The 12,232-nt window shown below is 49.0% G+C and overlaps 1 protein-coding gene across 2 annotated transcripts in view; it reads left to right on the top strand.

Annotated features, from left to right (window-relative positions):
• pik3r3b (phosphoinositide-3-kinase, regulatory subunit 3b (gamma)) overlaps nucleotides 1-11,654 on the top strand; it is a 238,229-nt gene extending 226,575 nt beyond the window's left edge. For both annotated transcript variants that reach the window (XM_083911191.1, XM_083911192.1), the window contains 8 exons: nucleotides 5,271-5,400; nucleotides 6,845-6,943; nucleotides 7,313-7,493; nucleotides 9,389-9,514; nucleotides 9,642-9,961; nucleotides 10,203-10,277; nucleotides 10,396-10,566; nucleotides 11,387-11,654. In XM_083911191.1, coding sequence (XP_083767317.1) covers nucleotides 5,271-5,400; nucleotides 6,845-6,943; nucleotides 7,313-7,493; nucleotides 9,389-9,514; nucleotides 9,642-9,961; nucleotides 10,203-10,277; nucleotides 10,396-10,566; nucleotides 11,387-11,585 — 1,301 coding nt within the window. In that variant the 3' untranslated portion in view covers nucleotides 11,586-11,654. The remainder of the gene's footprint in view (nucleotides 1-5,270; nucleotides 5,401-6,844; nucleotides 6,944-7,312; nucleotides 7,494-9,388; nucleotides 9,515-9,641; nucleotides 9,962-10,202; nucleotides 10,278-10,395; nucleotides 10,567-11,386) is intronic.
• The last annotated feature ends 578 nt before the right edge of the window (nucleotides 11,655-12,232 follow it).

Here is a 12,232-nt window from a genome sequence, read left to right as displayed (position 1 = left end):
CGATGCTGCACCACCACCGCCGCCGCTGCTGCTGCTGCTGCTGCTGCTGCTGCTGCGTGTGTGTGTGAGAGAGAGAGTGTGTGTGTGCTGTCCCAGAAGGAATTGATATACCACCGGATAACTCCACCTCTCATCCTTTCTTCCTTTCTCTGGTGAGGCACGCCCCCCCTGCTGCCTCCTGATTGGTCGGAGGGGGCGGGCCTCCGCGCGGGGATTAGTCGCCCGGTCGTCCGTCTCTTCAGGTCCGGCCTCACTCGCTCTCTTCTTCAGTCTGACTGAGCAGAGAGCAGGAGGAGGAGGTGGCGGCGGAGGAGGAGGTAGAGGAGGAGGGTAGTGAGAGAGTAACACAGAGAGAGAGAGGGAGAGAGAGTGAGAGAGAGAAGGAGGGGAACAGCTGAGAGACGAGTGACAGCATGCAGCTTACGGAGAGTGCGATGGTGGAGGACGGTAAGACAACGGGACAGATTTCTGCTCTTTTGTTGATGCCTTTGTCTTCACTTTTCCTCTCTTCCTCCTCTTTTCCCTTCTTTCTCCCTTTCCCCTCCTCTCTCATGTTGTTGCAGCCCTCCTCCCTTCTTTCCTTGTTCTTGCAGCACACTTTTCAAACAGTGTGTGTGTGTGTGTGCACTTTTTGTTCACTCGCACCGTTGTTCAACGTGCTTTTGCAACAATAAGTCGATGCAAAGACACCCAAAAAAGGCCAAACACTGTGTTTTTATCTGTTTTATATGTTGTAATTTATTTATTTTTGTCATTTTTAAGCTGTTGCTCAAACAAAAATAGAGATTTCATGATGTTGCGTTGCTCTCACGGCGATTGTGACTTTTATTTTCTGACATTTTTGACACAAAATGTTTGTTTAGTTCTGCAACACTGGAGTCCTATGCTGTAAAGCATCTCCATGTGTGAGAGGTGTGTGTGTGTGTGTGTGTGTGTGTGCTCTTTGATGCTGAAACACACCCACATACTGTAGATGCTCACACACACACACACACACACACACCACTTGCAGCTCTTTACTTTGTCCAGATGTAAAGTTGAGGCGCAGATTTCTTTGGTTAAAGTCCATTTTTTTACCTTTTAGCGCGTGTGTGCAGCATTTTCTCTGGTGTGTGTGTGTGTGCAGCATTTTCTCTGGTGTGTGTGTGTGTGTGTGCAGCATTTTCTCTGGTGTGTGTGTGTGCAGCATTTTCTCTGGTGTGTGTGCGTGTGTGTGTACTCTTGTTGCAGTAAAGATCTTTAACGCGCGGTCACCGCTGTGCCACTGATCAGCTGTGTTTGCACGCAAAACCGTGCACGATTTCAAAGTCAGTCATACCGCGGGAGGACCGGGGCTCGCTTTGATGCTTTGCGCGTTTGTCAAGTGTGTGTGTGCGTGTGTGTGTTTTTATCATGTGTGTGTGTCAGTCCGTGCTGACAGTCATTGTTCGGGGCAGAGCTGTGGGTTTCTGCCTGCATGTGTGATGACAAGTGATATCCCTGTGTGTGTGTGTGCGTGTGTGTGTGTGTGTGCGTGTGTGTGTGTGTGTGTGTGTGTGTGTGTGCGCGTGTGTGTGGCTCAGCGCTGCTCCTTTGTCTGGCGAGGGGGAGGGTGGAGGGAGGCTGCGCAGACGGTCGCCTTTGTTCACCGTCCCTCTCTCTCAGAATCTGATGCAGTAGTTGTGACAGGTCTTTATTTGCACATTTGGAGCGATGCCGTTGTGTAACATGAGCAGTTTTCCTATTTTCCGACACGCTCGGGCGCCGTGCGCGGTGACAGGACGGTTGTCATCAGTGGGTTTGACTCCTTTAACGCGGGGCGGGTGTTTAAAGAGCAGCGAACTTCTCACTTCAGTGTCGAGCAGCGAGTCCAGAGACGCTGCGGAGGTCACTGACACTGATTTAAGGCTCTAACAAAGGGCTGTGGACACAAGTGTGTGTGTATGTGTGTGTGTGTGTGTGTGTGTGTGTGTTGTTCATTGTCCTGTTGTCTCTCATAGAAGAGCTGAAGTATCTCATGATGATGACAACTCAAACAAATGATCAGTTCCCCCTTTTCCTCCTCCATCAGGTCGTTTGAGCTGATTTTCACTTTGTTTTGGGTTCTTAGTTTTGTGCATTTGCTGCTTTTTATGCTTTTTTAATATAATTTATAAATTAAATACGTGCAGAGTTCTGAAACGTTGCTTAAAGCTGTAAAATATTTGGTGAATTGCTCATGAGAGCGATAATAAGCTGCAGCCACGGGGACGCACCTATTGTCATGTTATGATGCTGCCCTTTGTGTGGTCCATGCACACACACACACACACACACACACACACACACACACACACACACACACACACACACACACACACACACACACATACACATACACACACAGTACGGTATGTTTAAGTTAGGTTAGAGCAGTGTTATTCTTCTATATTTATGTTTTTCTGCGTGCAAAAGTTTTCTTTAAATACAGCCTGGATTTCCACTGCGTGCGTGCTCTTGTGTGTGTGCGTGTGCGTGTGCGTGTGCGTGCGTGTGTGCGCGTGTGCGCGTGTGCATGTGTGTGTGTGTCCATAAAGTGCTGACGGGGGAACAGTGCAGCTGCAGAATGACAGCTTTGGCTGCAGTAACTAACTGTGGTGATGTGAAAGAGGAGGAGAGAGAGAGAGAGAGAGAGGAAAAACTGAGACGGACAGCCCGGTCGAAGGAGAACAAAGAGAACCGGAGAGTTATGACATTCAACTGAAACTTATCTGCTGTGTGTGTGTGCGTGTGTGTGTGTGTTTATTAGCAGTCCGCCCTCATGTGTGGAGTCCTGCTCAGCGTGAAGGGAGCGAAAGGTCCCAGGCTGTTAACACGTCCCCCTGTTGTTTCACACACACCGTCCCGTAGTGTTTGTTAAATCATCACAGGATGAACAGGTGCAGCTGCACACCGGCTCCTTCATTTGACGGACATGTAAATATTAAAAACAACCTCTGAAATGCTCCATAAAGTTATTTAATATAGTGTTCGACAACACACTTCACATCAGCTGGCTGGTGTCGTCGCCCCCTGGTGGCTGTGGGGCTCCGAGCAGCCTCTGAATTCACACGAGTGCGTTTTTTATTTGATAATTTAGAGAAAAAGGAACATTTAAATACAGCACATTAAAGTGCAAACCAGAGATAAAGTGACACTGCATTCATCAGTCAGACAGAAACAATTAATTTAGACTTTTTAAACGATAAAACCACTTATAACTCAGTCATATTATACGATTTTATGAAGCGTCCGGTCGTGTCTTAGGTTGTTCTGCTGCCCCCTAGTGGTCGAGGATCAACTCATCAGCTGGTTTGTGCTTTGTTGACTGCACCCGGCAGCAAAAACAGCGCCTAAATGTTGTGTCAGAAGGTTAAAAAGCTTTTAAAGCAGCTTTTTTTTTATTATTTGTACATTGTTAAAGATAAGTTCCTTTGTTTGTGGCACAAAAAAGGGAATAAACAACAACAGAAAGCAGAGTTTCACCATCAGTGCATCTCTTAAACCAGCTTTAGTCGCATCATCACAAAGACGACACGCGGAGGTCACGGTGAACATCAGGCTCCGGGGGGACGCTGAGTGAAGTAAGCGTGAGTGGTGACCGCATTACCGCACGTGCACCAGCGTCACTGGGCATCACTCCTCCGGGACTTGTGCCGCCCTTCGCCGTGCATTGTGGGAATTCCCCTGTTTCTGTTTTTCTGTTGTGTGCGTGCGAGTGTGTGTGTGTGTACGTGTGTGTGTGTGTGTGTGTGTGTTTGCGTGCGTCCTCTGGTAATTTGTGCGACCAGAATGTTCCGGGACGCTCCGGCTGAAGGGGAACGCTCCTCCGGTGGCATTTCAGGGTACACTCATCAGCGGACTTTCCCTCTTTTTAAAGGACGCCGTTCACATCTGTGTGTGTGTGTGTGTGTGTGTGTGTGTGCGTGTGTGTAAACTGATTTGTGATGCAGGAGCTCTCCAGTAATTACACTTCTGTTCCTTAAACTGGATCCAGATGTGCCCGGAGACTTCCAAAAACCCTGGTGTGTGTCTGTGTGTGTGCAAACAGGCGGTTGGCATTCACTCCGAGTGCAGACTTTACCTTCAGCTCAGGTTTTTTTTGTTATTACCCAAAAGTAAAGGTGCAGTGTGTAGTTTAAACGTTAACAAAGGGGTCTGTTGCTAAGGCTACAGATGTGTTGTGTTATTAGTGTCTGTTGTTTTAACATGATACTAATTCTCATACTTTACGTTGAGGGTTATTCCTGAAAACCTCCTTTTTTCCATGTAACAAAACAAACTAAACTTCCCAAAGTTTAACCTCACGCAGACAATAAAGTCTAAAACAGTTTTTTATCCGTTCAACAAACGAATCAACACGATCACAAATGTGAGCGCAGTCTTCCCCGACCCTTTGGCGCCGGGCCGCGCTCATTTCTGGTTTTACGGATCGTTTGTTTCCCCGCAAAATCAAAACAAATTAGATTTAAATAAGTAAAAAAAGGTCATATTTACTAGTTACACAATCTCCCATTCAGATGCACTCAACACACACACACACACACACACACACACACACACACACACACACACACACACACACACACACACACGGACTCGAACATACGTTATTGTTTTAGTTTCATAATAAAAGTCAAGGTTTCTGCTGCATCATCTCCTGTGACGACGACAACAACAACAACAACAACAACAACAACAACAGAGTCTCTGCAGCAGCTCAGTGTGAGGATGAGTTCAAAGACAGGAGAAAAACTATGGAAACGGGAGTGTTGGCAGTTGTAATAAACTTCCCTCTCCCTCCTCAGGACACACGATAACTTTCTCTCTGGTTTAAGGCGTGTGTGTGTGTGCGTGTGCGTGTGCGTGTGCGTGTGGTTCATGACAGAATAATTACGGAGATGATGCATGGGCTGTATTTGTCGTGCCACTGTGTGATTAATAACAACACGGTCACCAACTGCCCCGCTGCTGCGTTTGTGTGCAGATACATAAACAGATGCTTGCGTTGTACTTTGCATATGAAGTGCGTGTGCGCGTTTAGGGGTGAATGGATGTGTATTGTGTGCGTATGTGAGCGCACGTGGCTCCAAAAGCAAGGAAACATCTGGAGAGCTTTAACTGGAGTACTGTGACGACGCTTCGCTTCCTCTCCATCTGCTGCCACGGGTGGATGGTTGAACTTCGCTGCAGAGAAAACACCGGAAAAACAAAAGCGAAGGTCAAGCTGCAACAAGTAACACATCGTCTCTCTCTCTGTCTCTCTCCTCCAGCTCTTCCTCCGAAGCCAGCGAAGCCGCAGCAGCCCTCGTCCGTCGGTGTGGGAGGGGGCAGCGGCACCAAGGACGGAGGAGCGGGCGGCTCGCTGCAGGAGGCCGAGTGGTACTGGGGAGACATATCCAGGTAACACACGCGCGCTCTTCACGCATTATCAACCAATAACGTTCCCGTTTACTCTCAAAGTATCGGAGTCTTCAAACGTTTAATACCAAACTCATAATGATTCATAAAAGTTTGGAAAACGTGTCAAACACAACATTTACCACATAAACAAAAACATGTTCATTCAAAAGTGACGCAAAATGTGTCTGAAGTTGTTCCGACTGTAGTTTTTTACAAGCAGAGTTTGACAGTTTCATCTGCAAACCGCCGTCGAGTAACGTGATGACGTCATCAGGAGCGCACAGCGTGATGACGTCATCATGAGCGTACGACTTGATGACGTCATGATCGTACGGCAGGATATTTCTGCTTTCGAGCTGCAAAGATTAATCAATCAAGAAAGTCCAAATTCTCTGATTCCATTTGTGAATATTTTCTGGTTTCTTTTCTTTTCTGTGACAGTAAACTAAGGCCGCCCTCCCACTGTGCCTCCGTCCCGTGCCCCGTGCTTTAGGGTCCTTGTCCCCCCTTCCAGGCCCGTTTGTACTCGCACTACCTGGGCCTCGGAGAATGCTTCTTGCTGCCTATACGTCATCACGCCGTAACACGTCACACGCATTGATGACGTCATGGCGATGCGTGGCTTTGTTTCCAGATCTTTCCGTAGACCTCGGAGTTTTTGTGCGTCTTGTCGACTGTTTTTGAATCTTTTCATCGACCAAATCTGCAGTAAACACTCCACCTCCGCATCACACCAACGTGAACCTTTCACCGCCATTGTTTGAAATGTCCGCGCATGGTCCCTCCTTCTTTTTTCTACGTCCCAACAGGCGCACAGGAAATGACCTCAGAACCGCCGTAGGCCTCGTGCTCGTACACGTGTGCACGCTCGTGCTCGTACACGTGCAAACGTGCTTTACTAAAGCCCACCTCTCCCAAACGGGCCGTGTACCGCAAACGTGCCGCTCCTAGACGCGGTACGGTTGCACTCACACTGGTCAAAGGAACCAGACTTTAGCCCTGAAACGTCCTGGGGCACAGTACGGTTGGACAGTGTGAGTGCGCCCTAAACTCACCCTAGAGCCCTCGGTTTCCTCTGAGTTGAGTGTCATGACATCATGGAGCAGGAGACCGCTCATAAATACTGCTTCCTAACACGTGAAGTGTGTTTTTTCGGTGTAAATCTAAAGCGATGAGTCCGAACTGTTGAGGCTTCTGTCCCTTACCTCACCGTCCTAAGTGCAGGTTAGCTCTCAGACACACTCACATGATAACCACACCCACAGCGCAGACAGCCAGGCTGGGACCAGCGTGTCCACTCACTCCCCCCATGATTTTATTGATGGACTGTTTACTTTGAGGTGTGTTTGTGTGTGTGTGTGTGTGTGTGCGCCACTGATGATTAGAGGCAGACCATCTGTCCACAAAGCACTGACCCAGCCGTCTCTTGTGTCTTTGTCTTCAGGGAGGAGGTGAACGATAAGCTCAGAGACATGCCTGACGGGACCTTCCTTGTCCGGGACGCTTCTACCAAGATGCAGGGAGACTACACGCTCACACTGAGGTACGGCCTGAGCCCTGAGTGTGTTTTAAAACCCACGGGAGGGGTTAATGCGGGCAGGAAGGAGCGGTAGATTACTTCTGCTGCTCCACTTTTCTGCAGCCGCCCCTCTTAGTTAACTGAGGACTGAGGGGAAACTATGTGTTGAGAAGCGTTTTGCCTACACAGCATGCTGCTAAACTGGAGCAACATCGCCCACTGCCCTGGAAATAAAGTGCTTCAGGAGGAGCGGAGCCTGAACCAGAAGCCTTTTTTTTTAAAAGTGTGAACATTGAGAACATTCGGGGGGATGCGTGTTTCACTCTAAAGGTTCGAGCGCGGTGTAGAAATGTACTCATTGTCTCTCCTGTTCGCTCTTCTCTTGGTGTTCAGGAAAGGCGGCAACAACAAGCTGATAAAGATCTACCACCGGGACGGGAAGTACGGCTTCTCCGACCCGCTGACGTTCGCCTCGGTGGTGGAGCTCATCAGCCACTACAGACACGAGTCCCTGGCTCAGTACAACACCAAGCTGGACGTCAAACTCATGTACCCCATCTCCCGCTTCCAGCAGGTCTGCACACACACTTTCTCCTTCTCTAACGGCTACGTTTAACGCAAGGTCTTAAATCTGCTGTTTAAACCCACTCAGGCTTTTACTGTTTTGAATGTTTACAGCAGAACTTTTCCACATCATTACTCCACAAACTGAGACGCTCGTAGATTTAAGGGTTGTTCTTGGGCTGCTGGGCCACGTTAGGTTATATCCTCACATCTCTGGACACTTTCCCTTCCACGGAGAAGTCCTCGGATAATAACAGGCAGTTGATCACGTTTCGCTTTAGGCCGTTTGTTCAGTTTTTAATCTAATCAAATCTAGAAATCTCAGTTCAGCTGTCCTCAAGAACAAGTCGTTAGTGTGTTCGTTGTACTTTACATCGCAAACGATACAGATTCTTCTCTGCAGCCCTAACCCTAATCAATGGACACACCTTCTCATTCAATGAGTTTCCTTTCTTTTCATGACTATTGACGTTGTAGATTCACACTGAAGGCATCAAAACTATGAATAAGCACATGTACTATACTAAAAAAAGTGTAAAACAACTGAAAACACGCCTGATATTCTAGTTTCTCCACCTTTGGCTCTGATCACTGCTTCGCACACTCTGCATTCTCTTGATGAGCTTCAGGAGGTCGTCACTTGAAATGGTTTCCACTCCACAGCTGTGCCCTGTCACCTTCAATAAGGGGGATTTCCTGCATTATAAATGGGGTCCGGGCCCTCAGAAGTTTGGTGGACACACAGCGGATAGTCCCACTGAACACACTGTTAGAATTTGTGTTATGGCGATAAAAAAGAAGCTAAATAAAGAAAAACGAGCGGCCGTCATGACTTAAAGAAATGAAGGTCAGTCAGTCTGACAGACTTTGAAAGTGTCCCCGAGTGCATCTACGACTTTCATACTCATGAAATAAAGAAAACACTTTGAATGAGAAGATGTGTCCAAACTGTTGCTCTGTACTGTACGTGTTGCCCCAGATAAGGGAAAACAAAAGCATAATATAGTGAAAGTAAAGACGGATACTTTAGTGCAGCGGTGTCAAACTGATCCAGTAAAGAGTCGCTGTGGCTGCAGGTTTTCATTCCAACCAATCAAAAACACACCTGGTCCAACAAACCAACCGTGTGAAGACAGTTCAGGTGATGGAGTAAGTCGAGTCAGGTGTGTTCTTGCTTGCTCTTTACTGGATCACTTTGAGACCCATGCTTTAGTGTACGCTTCACTCTTCGCATGACACCAAAACTCCCTGTGATCTTGGAACAGACGTGTAGAAAGATGATGTAGAAAGCCTGAACCAGAAGAGTGAAAACTCCCAAAATACAAACGTTTCCCTCCGTACTTCTGTCTCTTCCTGATGTTATGAACAGAACTCCCTCTCACTAAACTTTCTACTACATTCAAAACACCAGTTTCCTTGTTAACCTCCTCTGTGCCCGGCGACACGTTCCGGGCGTTTCCACTTCCAAACTGCAGCGGCAGCAACTCTCCGCTCCCTTAAACATTGCCCCCGTTGGCGTCCCCCCCCCCCTCCCGTTCCACGCTCCTTAAATAATTGCACACATCCTCTGTGTCAAAGGGCCGATGTTGCATTTATTCCCTCCCTCCCCCGGCTCCTCGTCTTGCCCGGGCGAGTCGTTACTCAGTTATCTCCGAGCGCGCGCACTTCGCCGTACACCCGGGGCATTGTGGGTGGTTAATTAACGAGGTCTGCTCAGGAGTCACCCTCGCTAAGCAGAATCAGGGGCAAAGGGAGCAAACGCGCACATGCACTTTATCTCTCCGTCCCTAATTACAGATCGCTCTTTGTTCTTTCACACTCGTGCATGGAGCCTCGTCCTCCTCTGTGCGTCTGTGCCCCGCTCGCTCTCTAACTCTTTTCACGTCTTCTCGCCCTTCCCCTCAGGACCAGCTGGTAAAGGAGGATAACATCGACGCCGTGGGGAAGAAGCTGCAGGAATACCACAATCAGTACCAGGAGAAGAGCAAAGAGTACGACCGACTGTACGAAGAATACACCAAGACGTCGCAGGTGCGCACAGACTTCAGTTTTGATTTTCAATGGAGGAAAAACAGTTTCCCCGTCCTGTCCTCTCACTCACTCACTCACTCACTCACTCACTCACTCACTCACCTCTTCCTCTTCTCTCCTCCCGCAGGAGATCCAGATGAAGCGGACGGCCATCGAGGCGTTCAACGAGACCATCAAGATCTTCGAGGAGCAGTGCCACACGCAGGAGCGCTACAGCAAGGACTACATCGAGCGCTTCCGCCGCGAGGGCAACGACAAGGAGATCGAGAGGATCATGATGAACTACGAGAAGCTCAAGTCCCGGCTCGGAGAGATCCACGACAGCAAGGTGCGGCTGGAGCAGGACCTGAAGACGCAAGCCATGGACAACCGAGAGACGGACAAGAAGATGAACAGCCTGAAGCCCGACCTCATACAGCTCCGCAAGATCAGGGACCAGTATCTAGTGTGAGTACAGAGGACATCATTGATGGTTAGAACAGGCAGAGGTTCTGTGAGGGAAGGATCCGCAGAGACCGAGCAGCTCTGGGAAGATGTTTGTTGGAGGTTAATTTGATTTCTGTTCAGTGGCGTGTTTGTTCACTGCCTCATAAACAATGCTGGGAATGAAAGGAGCCCTTTAAACAGGTTTCTGGTGCTGTAGTAGTGACGTCTCCCTCTCTCGCTCTCTCCCTCTCTCTCTCTCTAGCTGGCTCAATCACAAAGGAGTTCGTCAGAAACGGATTAACGACTGGCTGGGAATCAAGAACGAGAACACTGACGAGTGAGTCTCTACTTTCTGAGTTTTTTCCCCCTCCCTGTCCTCTGCCGAACCTCGCTACTGTTGTGTTGCACAGTGTCCGTCCTCCGGGGTTCACCGTCTCTCTGTTGTGTAACCGCAGAGGCTACTTTGTGACCGAGGAGGACGAGAACCTGCCCCACTACGACGAGAAGAGCTGGTTCGTCGGGGACCTGAACAGGACGCAGGCCGAGGAGCTGCTCATCGGGAAGCCGGACGGAGCGTTTCTCATTCGAGAGAGCAGCAAAAAGGGCTGCTACGCCTGCTCCGTCAAGTGAGTACACACAAGAGCGCACTTTAGCGGCGTCCAGAAGCTCGCCACCTCATGTACGGAGGCAAAACCTCCTCATGCAGCGGCCTGGATTAGACTCAAACCTGCGGCCCTTTGCTCCCGTTTCCTGTCAAATCAAAGGCACAAGAGCTTAAACAAAGAGTGCACAAGACCTCAATCAGGCGTCAATCTTTAAAATAATCATGAATGATGGTTTTTCTTCAGTTATGTATCGGTTAGCATGTAGCATTTATCAAACCAGGTGACTCATCTCATCTCATCTTCAGCCTCTTATCCGGGGTCGGGTCTCGGGGGCAGCAGCTTGAGCAGGGGACCCCAAACTTCCCTTTCCCGGGCCACATTAACCAGCTCTAACTGGGGGATCCTGAGGCGTTCCCAGGCCAGTGTGGAGATCTAATCTCTCCACCTGGTCCTGGGTCTTCCCCGAGGCCTCCTCCCAGCTGGACGTGCCTGGAACACCTCCCTACGAAGGCGCCCAGGGTTCATCCTTACCAGATGATCCTGAACCACCTCAACTGGCTCCTACAGCTGTTAGAAATAACAACAGCTGCTTGAATGCTCAGTGAATAAGACTCGAGCCTTTACGCAAACAATAAAATGATATAAACACAATGGAAGCTGCACTAATTAAACTCCATTTCCCATGTAACTCTTACCAAATGACCGTGTTTCCCTTAGCGCACTGCAGCTTCTATTATGTAACAAAGAGGATTTGACAGGAAACAGTTAACCAGGAGTCAGGAGACGGCGTCTATCTCCAGAATCCCCCCTGAATGATTTGTCCTCCTCTCTGTGTCCTCAGCGTCGAAGGCGAAGTGAAGCACTGCGTCATCTACAGCACACCGCGCGGCTTCGGCTTCGCGGAGCCCTACAACCTGTACAGCAGCCTGAAGGACCTGGTGCTCCACTACCACCAGACCTCGCTGGTGCAGCACAACGACTCGCTCAACGTGCGCCTCGCATACCCCGTCTACGCACAGATGCCCTCCGGACGCAGATGAACCCCACCCGCCCCCGGCCACGCCCCCCCACATAGACAACAAACCAACCCCCTCTTTTGGGGGAGGGAGAACGGGGAGAGTGAAGGAAGGAAGGAGGGAGGGAGGGGGAGGATTGGTTGAAACTCAAAGCAACCCCAACACCAGACCCGACAAAGATAGAAACAAAGTAAACACTTGCTGCAACACACACGTCAGCCACCTTGGAGTTTATATATTTTTACAAGAACATTTTTCGGAGGGCATTCTTTCTAAAGACTGCTTGATTTGCACAAGGAAGTTTTAAATGTTTGTGAATGTGAAAAAAAAAACAGAAACAAAATAAGCGACCGAAGGAAAGAAGGAAGGAAAACGGAGCAGGAGACGTCCGAGTTTCAGGTCGACCCCGCTGCTACCTGAACTCCAGCGCAGACTTTGGACCCCAAACTCAGAAACCACGACGACGACGACGACAAAACATTCCCACATCTATTTCTGTTCTTTTTGCACCTCAGATGATTCTATCACAGCTTCCTGTTTGTTTGTTTGTTTGCGGAGTCGTTTCCATCTTTCCTTTGTTCTTTTCTCTCGTAGCTTTTGTTTGTTTGTGGTAAACGCGAGAGGAGATGATGTCACGTGTCTGCTCTCTGTCCCCTCTCCGTACGAAAAAG

Source organism: Echiichthys vipera, assembly GCF_963691815.1.
Source record: "Echiichthys vipera genome assembly, chromosome: 3".
In the NCBI taxonomy this organism is placed as follows: Eukaryota; Metazoa; Chordata; class Actinopteri; order Perciformes; family Trachinidae; genus Echiichthys; species Echiichthys vipera.
The sequence above is the reverse complement of the archived record's forward strand: the minus strand, read 5'-3'. Positions and strand labels throughout refer to the sequence as shown.